The 17,648-nt window shown below is 40.8% G+C and overlaps 1 protein-coding gene across 2 annotated transcripts in view; it reads right to left on the reverse strand.

Moving 5' to 3' along the window:
• Positions 1–7,319: 7,319 nt before the first annotated feature.
• The window catches only part of CCNC (cyclin C), a 49,924-nt gene continuing 39,595 nt past the window's right edge, over positions 7,320–17,648 (reverse strand). Inside the window, exons 7-12 of one of the 2 annotated variants that reach the window (XM_073626988.1) lie at positions 17,042–17,077; positions 14,842–14,933; positions 10,294–10,361; positions 9,264–9,343; positions 8,791–8,909; positions 7,320–7,681 (exon numbers count right to left, since the gene is read on the reverse strand). In XM_073626988.1, coding sequence (XP_073483089.1) covers positions 7,627–7,681; positions 8,791–8,909; positions 9,264–9,343; positions 10,294–10,361; positions 14,842–14,933; positions 17,042–17,077 — 450 coding nt within the window. In that variant the 3' untranslated portion in view covers positions 7,320–7,626. Of the gene's footprint in view, positions 7,851–8,790; positions 8,910–9,263; positions 9,344–10,293; positions 10,362–14,841; positions 14,934–17,041; positions 17,078–17,648 lie in introns of both variants that reach the window. The other variant, XM_073626989.1, reaches the window with a different exon arrangement.

The following is a 17,648-nucleotide window of genomic DNA, read 5'->3' on the forward strand; positions in this document are numbered from 1 at the left end:
TCCCAACGCAAATGCAGTGAGCCGGCTGCATGAGAGGCATTTTCCGTATGTCCTCCCTGGTACCCTTACCCAAAGAACACCCCAAAGATGATGTCATGTCTGCAGAAAACGTGGATTTATGCGTGACACCCGCTTTTATTGTCTCTCCTGTCCTGACCAACCTGGTCTCTGCATCGGTGACTGTTTCAAATGCTACCACACACTAGTGGAGTATTAGTGTAGGGTACAGCACTACACAGTCCTAGGGCACACTAAGACAGGGTCTCGAAAGATGTGATGGCCATTACATTTTGAGAGACCCTAATCTGCAACATTCAGTTTACAGTTTTTATAAAAGTGAAAAAAAAACAAACACACAAAAAAATATAAAATAAAAAAGGCAAAAATAGTTGTGTTTTTATTTTTCTTCTCTATTGTACTCTCTTATGTTTGCTCTCTACTGTCCGCTCACTATTGTTCCATATCAATTGTTCTCTCTCGGTTTTATTTGTACTATGTTTTATTGTATTTGCGTTGCAGGTATGATATGTCTTACTGTTATACTGTAATGTTACTTTGTTTTATTGTTAACCATCATTTGCTTAGCAGGTACGCCATTCAGCTGCAGCAAGGGGTTTATTTATCTTGACAGCAACAGCGTTTGCTCCCACGATATGTAAATCAGCGACTCCAGCGCTGTAGAAGGTGATTTCACCACCACAGTTAAAAAAAAAAAAAAAAAATGGTGCATGTATGCCCATCATTAGAAGTGGGTGGATGAAGGGCAGTATTCTAATGGTGGGCATACCACCGATCAATCTTTTTATCGTTCAGCCCACTGGCTGCATGAAAAAAAGAACATTAAAATATATGTTGCTGGACTTTGAGTGGTTATACCAGAATGATGCCTGCAGGTTTAGGTATCATCTTGGTATCATTCTTTTCAGCTAGCGGCTTTCATGTAAAAGCAATCCTAGTGGCTATTTAGTCTCTAGACTGCTTTTACAAGCAGTGGGAGGGAACGTCTTCCGTGGTTTTCTCGGGCTCTCCTGTCCCAACAGGGAAGCCGAGAATGCAGCCAGTGGTTCCGTCAGCTGACCATTGAGCTGATCAGAAATTGGGAAAGCATTTTATCACACAGATGTTTTGAGGGCAAAGGAGAGATCTAGGGTCTAACAGACCCCAATTTTTTCAAAAAAGAGTACCTGTCACCAACTATTACTATCATAGGGGATATTTACATTCCCTGAGATAACAAAAAAATGATTTAAAAAAATGAAAAGGAACAGTTTAAAAATAAAATAAAAAAGCAAAATAAATAATAAAAAAAAAGTATCCGCCCCCCCCCCCCCGCGCGCTTACGCGCAAAGGCGAACGCAAGCGTCGGTCTGGTGTCATATGTAAACAGCAACTACACCATGCATGTGAGGTATCACCGCGAAGGTCAGATCGAGGGCAGTAATTTCAGCAGTAGACCTCCTCTGTAAATCTAAAGTGGTAACCTGTAAAGGCTTTTAAAAATGTATTTAGCAAGATCTGCAAAATACTCAACATGCCTCTCAGCAAATAGCTTGGGGTGTCTACTTTCCAAAATGGGGTCATTTGGGCTGGGTTTGTGCTATCTTGGCATTTTATGGCCTTTAAAACCGTGATAGGTAGTGAGGAGTGAAATCAAAAATTTACGCCCTTAGAAAGCCTGAAGGCATTGCTTGGTACTGTACACGGCTAGGCTCCCAAAAAGTCTCACACATGTGGTATCCCCGTACTCAGGAGAAGCAGCAGAATGTATTTTGGGGTGTAATTCCACATATTCCCATGGCATGTTTGAGCAATATATCATTTACTGATAACTTTGTGTAATTTATTTTGTCATTTTTCAATCACTTGTGACGAAAAAAATATTCAATGGGCTCAACAAGCCTCTCAGCAATTTCCTTGGGGCGTCTATTTTCAAAAATTGTGTCATTTGGGGGGATTGTACTGCCCTGCCATATTAGCACCTCAAACTAAAAGCTGCGTAAATTCCAGAAAATGTACCCTAGTTTGTAGACGCTATAACTTTTGCGCAAACGAATAAATATAAGCTTATTGAAATTTTTTCTACCTAAGACATGTGGCTGAATACATTTTGGCCTAAATATATGACTAAAATTGAGTTTATTGGATTTTTCTTATATCAAAAAGTAGAAAATATAATTTTTTTTTCAAAATTTTCGGTCTTTTTCTGCTTATATCGCAAAAAATTTAAAAATCGCAGAGGCAATCAAGTACCATCAAAAGAAAGCTCTATTTGTGAGAAAAAAGGACGTAAATTTTGGTTGGGTATAACATCGCATGACCACGCAATTACCAGTTAAAGCAGCGCAGTGCCAAATTGTAAAAAGTGCTCTGGTCATTGAGCAGCCTAATCTTCCAGGGCTGAAGTGGTTAATGGCTGTGTGTTGAGTTATTTTGAGGGGACAGCAGATTTACACTGTCATACAAGGTGTACACTCACTACTATACATTGTAGCAAAGTGTCATTTCTTCAGTGTTGTCACATGAAAAGATATAATAAAATATTTACAAAAATGTGAGGGGTGTACTCACTTTTGTGAGATACTGTATGTCTAAGGTCTAAGGTACAGGGATGCACAACTATAAAAGAAAAAAAAAGGCATTTTTGGCTCACCTGTAAAATCCTTTCCTTTGAGTACATCACAGGACACAGGATATCTTCTTATCCATTACGATAGAGTTATGCAGCCGCCTTCAGGTGAATAGTCTCTGGCAAAATACAGGAAATTCCCACCCGAGGATTACCCATCCCAGCTAGGCATTGCTTCAGTTTTGTAGCAAACCATAAAACAATCAAAGAAAGGGGGTGGGATCCCCATATTCTGTGATGTACTCTGAGAAAAGTATTTTACAGGTAAACCAAAAATTCCACTTTCTTTATTGCACATACCAGGACATAGGAACTCTTCATAACCCGTACATTGGGGAAGTCCCAAAGTGCTAAGTATGGAGTGTAACATGGCAACAAGCCCTAAACAACTGCCTGCAATGCCCACCAACCAAAAGGTGATGTTAGCAGAGGACCAAATGTACACATGGTGAAACCTGTAAAAAGTATAAACCGAAGACTAGATAGCTACTGAAGCCCAATACTGAACACTCCTGGTAGCATTACCATCATGAAGAATGGTTGAACTTTGCCTTTCAGGCTGTAAGCTTGAGTAATAAGCTGGGGGATCCAAGGAGAAATGGTGGGTTGCGAAACTGCAGAAAATGTCAGAATATGGCCCATGACATATTTACAAAGATTAAGTATGCAAACCTCAAACCAGCCAAAATAAGACTTCCAAGTTTGATGGTAAATCTTCCGTGAATGTACCTTCCTAGCCTTAAGAAGAGTAGGTGATGACTGAATCAAATACGGTTCCTCAAGACTCTGGCTTCAACAGCCATGCCATTAAAGAAGATTGGCCTTTGCGACAGGAGTTTAGGTCAATCCGACAGGGTCCACGGTTTGTCCACCAAGTTTACAATATCAGAATACCACTTTCTTCTGGACCAGGCTGGGAACCAGAATCACTGGAATGCCTTCCACCTGAATCCTGTGAAGCAGATGCTTATTGTGGCAGAAAAGCAGTACCTTTAGTAGCAGAAGAGCTTGGCAATGCCTATAATGAAACTGAGCAAAACCTCCTTGAAGGAGGCCGCCATCTTTATGCGGAGATGGATTGAGGAATCTTGTAGTGCCGGAAATAACTTCACCCCAGTTCGCAGAGCAAGATATTTCTCCTCGGAAAGGATCACTCTTGATTCTAAAATCAGGAAAAAAATGTTCTGACCTCTTGGATGGAACTAAGGCTGACTTTTGAATGTTAAGGATCCATCCAATCTTTTCCAATCTGCACCATTCAGGTCACATTGGCCTCCAGAAGAACAACAGACTGCTCCCTCAAAACAAATAATCTGGTTATTTATGACAGGAACACCCTGGGCACATAGAAGCTCCATGACCAGGGGGAACACTTTTGTTAGCACTGTGGGTGCTTTGGACAGGCCAAACAGCAGGGCTACAAACTGAAAATGTCTGTCCTCTGCAAAAAGCAGAAAGAAGTGGGGAGGTAGGAAATTTGGGATATGCAAATTGGGATGGTTGATATCTATCAATGATGGATTATCTCCTTAATGGAAGGAAGGTGATCCTTGACCGAAGAGATTCAATGCATAATTTTTGCACCCCAAAAATCTTGTATCTCTTGAGATGCAGAATGGGATGAACATCACTGTTTGGTTGGTGATTCCAGTAGAAAAAAAATAAAGGTCTTCGTTCTGTAGAAGCAGAGCAATTACTCCTTGTGACAACTGACAATCAAGAGCCTGAACAGATTGCGCTTTGTGACGTCAAGGAAACATTTGAAAGCATACAGTGCAAAGGGGGAAGGCTCTGAAATTCCAGCTTGTAACCCTGAGCCACTATACCATGGACTCAATTGTCCACAATCTCTCCTTGCCAAATGTTTGCAAAGGCCAGCAAATATCCTCCCAATGGAGAAAATGGGGGCCCCCTTCATTGCATGGAGGACTTGTCTCTTGGCTTTTAGGTTTTAGGAGTCCAGGTCTTTTTGCGGAGCTATGATTAGGGCTTGGGCTTAGAGCCCAACGGCTGTAACTGGCAAAAGGAATTCTTTTTGGAAGTAGAAATGGTGACAGGTTTTTTGCACTTAAGGCTTCGATTTATTAAGGTGCAAAAGGGTACTCTTGGCCACAGTACCCTTTGGATATAATCATCGAGTGCAGTGCTGAACAAATGCTCCTCTTGAAAGGGTAACAACAAGGGTTCAACTTGCTTCCTACACGGTAACTCCACTGACCAATGCAGTAGCCAAAAGATCATAGGGACACATAATACACCCAACCGTGAAAGTTGTTGAATGGAGTCTTTCAGGACATCCATCGAGAAACTAAGAGTACTAGAAACGTCCTTCAAGCATCTGCCTGACTCGATATCCCTGCAGTCAGGGTCTCGGTCTCTAAACATCCAATGTTCCAAGCCTCTGAGTGCTAGACACACTCCAACAGCAGCAACCTCAGATTGTAAGACAGCCCCCCACCAGAACAAAAGACTCTGCATAAGGCCTTCAGATGGCATTCTACAGCTGGCGTGCTCTAGTTTTTTAGAATATTCACTTTCTATAGGATATTGTTGAGCAAAACGTTTTGTCTTAACAAACACCCTTTCAGGATGGGCCCAGTCTGCGTATAATACATCCTTTAAATGAGGATGTACTAGAAAGATTGGGGATGCTGTGGAGGTAGCCATGATCCCAATCCTATAACCTTTGGAACAGGGGACCAATTTTAAATTCAACCTGACCTCTGCAAGAAGGCCCACAAGGCTTTTTGAGTTTGAGAATGGATCTGACCCTGGGGACTCTTCAGGAGTAGATTTCTCAAAGAAAGAATTTCCTGACTCCTAATTCTCCAAAATTGTGTGCCTTTCCACTTCTTCCTCCAGCGTTTCCTTCACATGCACAAGGACAGAAGGGGAAGCGGAGCATTTCTGCTTGTGACCCAGATGGTCTAAATCAAAACGGACTCTGTTCCAGGCCAGGGACTCGAGAAGAAGAGGATCTGGGCTGCCCTGTGCAAAACCATTACACAGAGCAGGTAAGTATGACACATTTGTTATTTTAATAGAAAAAAAAAATCAGACTTTACAATCACTTTACCAATGCCTATTTTTAGTTTTTCATACATAACACCCAGCAAACCTGCCTCTGCCCTAGTGGTGTAGCGTTAAGAGTACTTGCCAGAGCTTCTGTGGTCCAGATGTCATGTCTCACACTGCCACTTCATCCTGTGTCTCTCTCCATAAAGGCAGCCGTTACAGTCTGCGGTATTAACAGAGTATTGGTAACTGTAAGCCCAAACACACAAGTCCATATATAACAGGAGATATAAAGGGCTGAGCAACTTAGTCCATAGGGGACAGGCTGGAAGTTCAAGGGTTAAGTGGTAACCGGTAATGTAATGGTTAAAGTAGGCTGGTAGGCTAGGCGGCTGCTGTCCTCAGAGAGCTGGCTCTGTGATGGATGAGAGAGGGGTAGAGAAGGTTTGCGGTATTGGTTTTAGTATCGAAGCATTTCCACGAGTACAAGTACTCGTGCAAATACTTTGTATCGGCACTAATACCGATATCAATGCAACACTACTTATTAGGGCACTGCATCCCACATATGAACTTAACCCAAAAGATTTCACAGCAAGTCCCTTACAAGAATTTACTTCTGATCCTGAACTGCCATTAAAAGCATAATATTTATTCACAAATCCACCCTAATCATTACAGAATAAAAAAAAATCAATCACATGACAAATAATAGAAATTGTGTTATTGTGCTTACAAGACTAAAAAAAAAAAAAAAAAAAAACTGTTCTAAAGCTTCATGAAGACAAAATGAAAATGTCGCTAGAATCAGTCTGCTGAAAATGGTGCTTCTTTACCTCTGTCTGATAAAACCACTCTACTAAGCATGTATTTATCTTCAAGGTTAATGAGCAAGAGAGCAAAAGCAAAATCAGTACTATGCACACACACCTGACACTGAGTAAAGGCCCATAAATGGCAGCTTTTCAAATGTGAAAAGTCACATATTATTCTAGATCTTGTTCTTTCAAAAGCTTATTATTCTTTAAGTAGGTGGCTTCGGTTCATGTTCTTCATCATACTTACACTGACTAGTACAAAATTGTACCACAGTGTTTTTTTCACATTTACAGAATAATTCAAACTAACCAGCTCTGAAAATGATCAGAAACTACTGGGGCATATGTTTGTGTAATAACATTAATTTACAATCTCCATTTAGCAAACATTACAGTTAAAATACCAACTTGTGACCTGGAAGAACAGAAAGTTAAATTCAAATGGCATTTGCCGAATTATTAAAAATCAGTATAAGGCTTGCACCTTTGAGCATACCTTTGTCCTTGCTGTAACTATAGTTGATAATCTACAAGTATTTATTCATGGGGTCCATATACCAACAAAACCACAAATATGACCTAGTACGGTCAAGCCTTTGGGACAGCATGAAAGTATTCCTATCTGTGGTCCACAATAAATCTGATACAACTTAGAAATGTATAGAAAATAACTATAAGTGCATGACCACAGTAGTTTGGGTACCCTCAATATGATTACATCTGCTACAGACAAACACAGCCTTTCACACATTCTACGAGAGTAAAAACTGCTTGTGTGAAATAATATAGAACACATGGCTCTCTAGAAATAGCATATCAAATAATCACGTCCTAAAATAAAAAGTGAGCAATTCGGAAGATGAACACAATGCAACATAATTTAATACATTTGAGAATTATATGCAGATTACTCAAGATCAGAAAACTGCTTACATCTTACTCTGCAAAAGAAAAAAATGTGCAATAATTTGACAGCTGTCTTTGAGGCTCATGAATAGTGTATCCATATTCATAAGCCCTCAGTAAAGAAAGGTCCATCATGTTTCTCCTGAGATGGAGGAGAAAGGCTGAGTGGCCCACTTATTAATACTACGTAAAAGTTTGTGGATGATCACTATGGCAATATCTTGATCCAGTTTGGTCCAGTACTGGATAAACAGAAGAGTTTCAGGATTGATTGTAACTGGAGCTTTGGCTTCCATTTGGTCCCTGGTCCCCTTCACTGCAAATTAATAGGAGAGCCTGTTAGACTGGGACTATGGAAATACATGTATAGTCATTCTAAGATATATAATACGTCATCAGAAACAAGAAAAGTTCACTCTTCACTCCTAATGATTCTGATACTAAGGCAACAATTCAATGGCGCTCACAAATGGGGTCCACAACTCCTGCAAAAAAATCACATATAAATGTTTATAATTTTGTCTGTTAATAAAGTAAAGTATATTACACAGACTTGGCCGTCTATTTCTAAAGCAATGAGACTTAAGCCCCTTTTACACTTGTACGACCTGAAAGTAGCACAACTTGAAGCAATACCGATGTAATCTTGAGGTCTATTGACCTCAAGTCGCATCAAAGTCAGACCAAAGTAGTGCAGGGACTACTTTGAAGTCGCACAGATATGAATGGTGCTCATTGGAAGTCATGGGGTAGGACTTTGCAGTCCCAAGTCGCAGGACAAGTCACACAAGTGTGAAAGGGGCCTTACTGTATGGATATGGCATGCAGACAATAAAACAATGTTTCAGGGTCACATTGGTCTCTGGCCTAGAAGGAGGTAAAATTATAATGTCCGTATCACATTCACACACATTCCGAGTCCAATGTGGTTGAGGTGTCAGTTAACCTACCAGAATGTTTTTGGAATATTGGGAGCAGTTCTAGCAGAAACACTGCGTTCACATTACATCCCTCGCGACATTCAAAATAATGACCCAGAGCTGCCAGAGAAGAGTGCTTAACCACCGGGCAGGCAAACATACCGCCAATAATATATACAATCAGTGGCGGCTGCTCATTAGGAGCACACGGGCACCGCCCCCTCTAATCTACATGCGTGGGCACCGGAAGCATGGATGTCAGAAGCACATGATTAGAGCCCGAGGTGTGCGACGGTGGGGGGAGGGTTAGTTTGGGGTGGTGGGGGTTAAGGTCAGTGGTCAGGTCTGTCTGACGCTCCACCCGCCCCAATGGAGTAGCACCCGCCACTGTATACAATGTTGCACATTTTAAGTGCATTCTGCGTTACCCACCAAAATTCACACATATTGTATTTATAAGATGAAAGGACAGCATCCAATTATTTTGTGAACTAAGTTCCTTTACCTGTTAGGTGGAGGCTTTGGTTTGGGCATTTTACCAAGTATGGCGGCCATTTCCTTTCTCTCATCAAAATTCTTCCACTGCTCATACAGCTTCAATATAACTCTGATAATTTCTAAGATCTAGTAAAATAAAACAAACAAGTAGAAAAATGTAAGATTGTAAAAAAAAAAAAGTGTTTGTAGCCAAAACCACTTAGCATGCTAAATCTTGGAGTAGAAAACCCTTCATCTTCAGCCTCAGTTATAGGAGAATAATCTATAGTAGTGATGGCGAACCTTGGCACCCCAGATGTTTTGGAACTACATTTCCCATGATACTCACCTACACTGCAGAGTGCATGAGCATCATGGGAAATGTAGTTCTAAAACATCTGGGGTGCCAAGGTTCGCCATCACTGGTCTATAGTGAAGCTTTTATTATCTATGTTTTTTATGCTCAGGGAATTATCCGATTTAAAAAAGAAAAAAGGGCACCTTTTCCATGTCCACAGAAAGTTCTGCAAACCACTGTCGAGCATCCTTCTGCTGTACAACACAGGCGACATGCAAACAAGCTGCAAGAAAAAGAACATACAACTAGTACACAACACACAGTATATGGGGTAATAAAAACAGTAAAGCAATGCAACAACTTTGGAAATTACTGTATTTATTGGCGTATAACACGCACCTTCATTTCAAGAGGGAAGTTTCAGGAAAAAAACGTATTTTTTAAATAAACAACTGAAGTAAAATAAGGGTCAGTGCCCATCAATGCAGCCTGATTAGTGTCCATATACAACCTACTCATCTCCCATCAATGCAGCCTGAACAATGCCCATCTGCAGCCTCAATGCAGCCTGATCAATGCCTATCTCATCAATGCAGCCTGAACAATGCAGGAAATCACCGAACCGTCATCCCGTTTACTCGGCTCTCACTCGGCAGTCACACACACAGTCCCGCCTCCATCAGCATTTGACCAGCTCCTGTGATAGACAGAACACTGGACCAATGCCGGTGGCGGAGGCTGGACTGTGTGTGTGACATGAGTGCCGAGTGAGAGCCAAGTAAATAGGAGATGACAGCTCAGTGAATTCCGGCGGCGCTTGTCCCCCTCCTTCCCCTCTGAGGTACATTATCAGCATATAACACGCACCCATGATTTGCCCCCTATTTTCAGGGGAAAAAGGTGCGTGTTATACACCGATAAATACGGTAATTATCCTATCAGAATAACACTAGAAATACTAATCCGAGCAATTATGTGAGTAAAATGTCCCCTTTCAGAGCTACGTACTAGTTTTTCCCATGGTAAAATGAAACTGAGTGAAGCTAAATACCTGTAAAATTATGCTTCTCAAGGATGCTCCCATTCTTACAGGCCACAGACTAGTTTGAGGGCAGTAAAGGTAAACCTATTTAGCTGGCCTGGACTAATAAACAGCCTATCAAGTGAAAAATGGATGACCCCATCAGACATCCCACAAACAGGAATTCATGTGCATGTTATTTACCACAATACCTAGTGCAATCATAAAGGGAGGGTACAGCAGACAGAGATCTGTGCGATATGTGTCGTTGACTATCCTCCTGTATCAATGCAAAGAACACCAGAATTAATTACACTTATGGTAAAATAAACATTCTCAAGTGGAGCAAATCATCATCAGTACAGGGTTTTTGTTTTCTTTTGAATATTTGCTTTTCAGCATTTTTTTTCCCATTCAGAAGTCACTGCAAAGGGAGCCCCCTACTGACCACCTTATACTTGCCTCAACAGTTTTTCTGCCACTTCTTCCCCCTCTGGAGCTGGCAACACCACCAAGAGCTTCCAGGTATGTGGGAGCACAGACCCCAGCACTGTCACATAATAGAGGAAGTGATATTTTCATTCCCCCTGGTCGCCAACAGCAATGATTTATAGCGTGCTGTTGCAAAGGAAGACGTTGCAATGGACCGCAGGCAAGGAGAGTATAAGGGGATCAGGAGTCCCTTTGCATGAAAAGGTAACAACGTCTCCTTAAAGGGAACCTTTTATACTTGGGTTTACACAGGAATCAGTTTAAAGGAGAAGTATGGCTAAAGCTTTTTTGGCCGTACTTCCCCTATGGATCAAAAGGAGTGCAGTTTGCTCTGCACTCCTGTCCCCTGTTTTCAGCCAGTCGAGGCTGGGGTAAGATTCTGACTTTACAGTCAGGATCCACCCAAATGCCTGGACCGGCAGGTGGCTCAGCCTCTCAGTTGCACCAGTGGGAGACCGAGCCAGCTGCTCCCTCCTCTTCCCAGCCCAGCGCTCCAATGAGCACTGGAGGGGCAGAGCAGAGAGCCAGTGACTGACAGTCATGGCTCTCTGCTCAGAGAGGAGGGGAGAACTGAGCAATCAGTGGTATTTTAGGCAGTGGGGGAGAAATGCAGAATTGGATTAATGTTGCATCCACCTAAATATGTTTTCTTCTTTTTTTTTTTTATACCCCATACTTCTCTTTTGAATTTTAATTGTATAACATATGAATGATATATATTCCACCCCTATTTAGCTCTACCTACTTTGTTTAAATCTGACATTTTAGCCAGTGTGTCACAATAAGAGTATCAGACGTCACTTTAAAGTGAACTTGACCTCACGATGTTTGCTATAGCCTGTGTTAGACTACAAATCAATATGTGTTCTCCTTTAGAGCCCCACTAGATCAGGCTGCGCATGGGATTTTAACATTTGTCCAGGTTAAGATGAATCCCCATTATTATTACTATACAAGATTTATATAGCATCAACAGTTTGCAGAGTGCATCACAAAGTAGGGGAGTACAGTTATGATACAATTCAATTCAACACAAGAGGGTTAGAAGGGTCCTAAATCTGGGTGCTTACAAACTAAAGGGAGAGGCAAGCGATACAAAAGGGTAGTAAGTATGGGGGGGGGGGGTGTAGAAATTAAAATAACAGTTGCTCGGTAGAGGTGGGATGGGCTTCCCTAAAGAAATTCATTTTCAGGACTCACCTGAAGGTGGACAGAGTGGAATAGATTGGGGTAGGGAGTACCAAAAATTGTCAGAGGCTCTGAAGAAATGCTAGAGAAGAGCACTGGAAAAGGTAACGAATGGGCTAGACAGCAGGGGGTTTGAGGAGAAGCAAAGAGTACGGTCCTAAGCCGGTATATGAAATACCAGAGCCTCTACTGTCCATTGAAATTCTGGCATTTGGCAGCTAAATGACAAACGTTGGGCTTTATTTGTTGCTTAGAAAGGAGTCAAGAACACAGAGCTTGGAATAGGATAAATTGTGGCTCCACTAACCAATTACAAGACACCACAAATTACCGGACAAAACGGAGGTTCTAGTCTTTATGCACTCTACTAAAAAACACATTTTTTAAAGTCTCTAATGCTATTGGAGATTATTCTTCAGTTTGGTGAAACTGCTGTCACTGGGACAGTAAGTGAGGGGAAATTTATTGAATAGAACACAAGGTAACAGTAAAACTTGATAAGAGTTCTTATCCTTTCCCACTTTATTTGAAACACGTTTTGGTTGGGCATAGACTTAGTCATGCAGAGGCATACACAGGGAATATGTCCAATTGTTATACACAGATGTATGCAAGTACTGGCATATACCGGCATAAAGCAATGCACAGATATTTATATCTATCTATGGGTGGCTGTACGCAAAACCAGAGATTTCCTGGCAAGGAAAGCAGATGCTGCATTTGACACAGTATGGGCTCTAATGTGCATTAGACACTAAAATGTAACAGTTGATACCTGTGAATTGCCTGATTTCACACTCTGAAAATATAGGAGATAGTGGGGAATTTGTGAGAGCAAGAAGGAATTGCTCCTCAAAATCAGATTTGAACCATGAATGTAATGTGGTCACTGACAGATTAAAACGGGGCTATAACGACTGATTGAGAGGGGTATGAGATTGGCAGAAAGGAGGGATCGCAATGACCTTATTGGCATTGGAATGAGTGGTGAGAAGGCCAGGCTCCCTCATTTTGTCACCACTTATTCCATGCAATACCAAGATATAGTAAAAATTGTTAAACAATGTCTCCCCATCCTATATGCTGATAAAGCTTTATATGATGTTCACCAACGAGGATGCAGTTTCTCGAGTAAGAAATGTCCTACTTTGGGATCAGTCCTTTCTCCCAGCCTTTTCAGGTCACAAACTCGGCAATCCTCTCATACATGGCTGAATGTCACAGGATCATATCCATGTGGCCACGGCACATGTAGACAGTGTTGTAGACATAATAAGAGCAAAACAGTGACTTCTTTCTCTACAGGTAGGGTGTATTCCCGCAAGAATTACATTAATTGCCATTCTAAGCATGTGATCTATGTCATTAAATGTAAGGCCTGTCAGATGCAATACGTAGGATGCACAATCCATTCACTAAGGGTCAGGATATCTGAAAACTAAAATTACACTTTGAATCTCAATGCCAAGAACGTATCTAAGGTGTCTAAACATTTCAGATCAGTACATGCAGGAAATCCTGACCATTTCTCTTTTTTGGTTTACAACAAATCAAGAGGCCTCCAAAAGGGGGTTACATTAATTACACTCTACTCCAGAGAGAAGTGTGGTGAATTTACACCCTAAATACCAGAACTCTGGTGGGGATGAACAATCTAATGGCTCTAAATTTATTTATGAATTTATCATATTCCTCTCTGGGATGCATATGGTTAATTTCACGTTTTGTGTTTTTGTGTCCGTTTTAGAATGATTTTTCTTCCCTTTTACTCCCACAGGTTATCTCATCTCATTTGGTCTGTTAACATGTGTTGATTAATCAATTTCATGATTGTCAATTAAGTGTTGTGCCGCCCCTTTTTCCACGGGCTGTTTTGCTATAAAAGTTTGATCTTAATACTTGTTATTCGTGCTATGAGGAAGACCACGACTGAAAGGTGTTAGCATCATGTGAATTGTACACTGCTATTGTGCCTAAATAAATTTCTATAAGTAGAAGGTTTGGTTTGCCGGAGATTTCTTTTACAGTGTGTGAAGTTAGGCAGGTGACAGGAATATATTATATTATATATATATATATATATATATATATATATATACATACATACACACACACAATCAGATTACCACTCTCTAAAATTTTTATCAGAAACAGCGTATACCGGAACTAGGAAGAGTTATCAATCTGCTCTAAACTGATGCTACAGTTATAGGAGTCTGCAGAAATAAGTTACCCCTTAATGTCATATTGAGATGATACTGTTGTGGTGAGATCTCCCCGCCATAATTGTCAGCATTCTACCTGCCCACCCAACAGGGAGAAAAGGGCCGTCCTTGTGTTGTACAAGGTGTGTAGGTCTGGGAACAAAGCAAAAAGATCTAACTAGTGGAGAAATACAAAAACTTTTATTTGGGTTAAAGTGTAACTATGACCAAATAAAAAAATGACATGTATGATACAGTTTGTCACTGGGATTAACACAGCAGTCTTTGTTTTTCTGAATTCCCCATAACAGTTTTATTTTTCAACTTCCTTTAACAGCCCAAACTATCTAGCAAATGTGGCAGTAAGAGGATTAAGACAAACCATTTAACACTGAAAGGGGGTGCTTACAATGATCAGCTATTATTTATGTAAAACCTTCATTCCAAAAGGGAAATAAACTATTGCTTTATTTGCTTAATAAGTGTTAGCTGGATTTGGGCTATACATCATTGGTCACTAATGTAAAGTCCATTCAACACCCACCCTCTCCACTGATTGACAATACTGCTGTCCAGGGGTGGCTAGGTTTCTCCTCCATAGATGCAGGGGAGGAGCGAAAGAAGCCAGGTGTGTTACTGGCCAATCACGAAGTAAAATTAAAGCAATAAAAGCCTGAAAAAAAAAAAGAAAACTAATGCAGCCACCACAGCCAATGATTGGTAAGCTACAATATATACAAATTTGTTTTGGGGGGTTTAGCTATGCTTGAGCTCTATTGCCCGCAGCATCGGGTAAAAACTGAAAATTCAGAAGTGGGTGGTACTGTCCCCTTAAGAATACAGACATACAAAAAGGAATCCAAAAAAGAAGATTACCATGCTAGAGGAAGCAGCATGTCTTCTTGTCCCATATCTTGTACATACTGTAACAAGGGTCTATATGGATGATAAACTATCAAACAACAGTCCTGAAAACAAGCAGAAATAAAATAACATGGAAAAAGTTAAAGCATTTTATTTATCAAATTAATATTTTAAATTGTGTGACCATTTTTAAGGAAACAGATTCTAACTAGTTTATCTAAATGATCTCTTGAAATAAGTCCCTATCTAGGTTAGTTTAAAAAAAAAGTTCATCCATAACTAATCTATTTCAGAGTTTAAAAAAATGCAGCAAGCTACAGTATGTATTGCACTTCATATGGTCTGTGCTCTGCAATCATGTTGCTATTATAACTCACACCCTGTTCAACTTTTTGAAAAGAAGCACAATCCCGCCTGTGATGGAGGATGGTCCGGATGATCCCGAGCCCTTCCCAATCTCCTTGTCCCCATCCTTCTGACCGTCCCCTTCTTTCCTAGACTCCCCTATCCCTTCTCTAGCTCCCTTCTCGGTAGGTGAGTGACCTCCCTCTCTTTAGCTTCACCTTCCTGCCTAACTTTCTTCTGTTTTCTGCTTCTCTATCCTTGTTAGTTCAGTTTGGGCTGTACAATGCACCACCTTTTGGGTTTAAGGGGGTGCCCCGTAGTTATGGGGAGCCTCTCTGGGACCCCTGGATCCTGATAAGTAACATGCACTTAAATTTACTACTGTTGCATTTTTTCTACTTGTGTCACTTTATTCTTGCCCTTACCCGTTCCAACTTCAATGCTAGCCCCTGCGTGGGCAGAACTTTTGCATTTAACCACTTGTTAAAACTGAATAAAAAAAACTATTGAAAACAGAAAAGGGGCACAATGGGGGCCTTTAATGTCAGTCCTTTCTGCCACCCTCCTCTAGCTTCTCTGACAAAGGCGTATATACTTTCCATAGACATCTACTGGTCTGGCATTTCTCATACACCCAGCAATCTGAGGAGGACCAAAAGAATTTGGCAGGTTGTAGAGATGAAAGAAGTAAATCATATTAACAGACTGAATGAATCCACAATCGCAACACAAGTTTAAAGCATTCATTATTATTTAGAATCATTGGTATCCTCATCTTAGTCCTGTTTATCAAAGATTGACCACTAAACATAAAATATATTGTTAAAAGTATTGGGAGGCCTGCCTTTACATGCACATGAAATTAATGGCATCCCAGTCTTCGTTCATAGGGTTCAATATTAAGTTGGCCCACCCTTTGCAGCTATAACAGCTTCAACTCTCCTGGGAAGGCTGTCCACAAGGTTTAGGAGCGTGTCTATGGTAATGTTTTACTATTCTTCCAGAAGAGCATTTGTGAGGTCAGGCACTGATGGACTAGAAGGCCTGGGTCACAGTCTCTGCTCTAATTCATCCCAAAGATATTCTACTGGGTTCAGGTCAGAACTCTGTGCAGGCCAGTCAAGTTCCTCCACCCCAAACTCACTCATCCATGTCTTTGTGCATTGGTCCAAATCATTTGGTGGAGGGGGGATTATGATGTGGGGTTGTTTTTCAGGGGTTGGGCTTGGTCTTTAGTTCCAGTGAAGGGAACTCTTAAGAGCCTACCAAGAAATTTTTGACAATTTCATGCTCCTGACTTTGTGGGAACAGTTTGGGGATGGCCCTTTCCTGTTTCAACATGACTGCGCACCAGTGCACAAAGCAAGGTCCATAAAGACACGGATGAGAGAGTTTGGGGTGGAGAAACTTGACTGGCCTGTACAGAATCCTGACCTTAACCTAATAGAACACCTTTGGGATGAATTAGAGTGGAGACTGCGAGCCAGGCCTTCTCGTCCATCATCAGACCTCACAAATGCACTTCTGGAAGAATGGTCAAACATTCCCATAGACACACTCCTAAACCCTGTGGACAGAGAGAGAGAGAGAGAGAGAACACATTACCACAGTCACTATGGCAAACAACATTAAATACTAAAATGTTTACCAGATACATAAAAAAGCCATGATCAGGGATTCTCTTCCAACCAGTGTTTTAACATATGGTATATTAACATGTTAAAACACCTTAGGTTTTGATGGTGTTGTGTCAAATATACTCTGAGCTTTGACAAAGCAAGCAAAGAGGCAATTTGTTATTTTTGGATGATTACAATGGAGAAAGCCACTGTCACAGAAATCTCAGTAAACAAACTGTATTACTTACCATTAATTCTAACAGATAGAACTCACATTCCAGTATCTATGAAAACAAAAGCACTGTATCAAAAAAGTTGGGGTGATTGTGCAAACATGAAAAACAAAACATCATGCACACGGGTAGCTTCCTGAAGTTCTAAAGATAGAAAATTGAAAATAAAAAATAAAAATCTTTGTACAGTTTTACTGAGCAGATGTGTAGTAATAAGCTATGATAAAATGGACAAATCTGGACATTTGATATTAAAAAAAGTGAGCAGGAGGGCTCTTTATTGCAGATGAGAAATGTAATGTCTCTTCTGCAATAAAAATAGGATTTTTATAACCGCTTACCTCTAAAATCCTTTTCTTTTGAAGTACATCATGGGACACAGAGCCATAGTATGTGGGTTATAGTCCACCTTCAGGTGCTGGACACTGGCACACCCTAAACAGGAAGTTGCCTCCTTATATAACCCCTCCCACTACTGGGAGTTTTGTAGCAAAGCAATACACGTGTATACTAGAAAGGGGGTGGGACCTCGGTGTCCTGTGATGTACTTCAAAAGAAAAGGATTTTACAGGTAAGCTGTTATAAAAATCCTATTTTCTTTAATTGTACATCACGGGACACA

This window comes from Aquarana catesbeiana, linkage group LG04, assembly GCF_042186555.1.
Source record: "Aquarana catesbeiana isolate 2022-GZ linkage group LG04, ASM4218655v1, whole genome shotgun sequence".
NCBI classification, from domain to species: domain Eukaryota; kingdom Metazoa; phylum Chordata; class Amphibia; order Anura; family Ranidae; genus Aquarana; species Aquarana catesbeiana.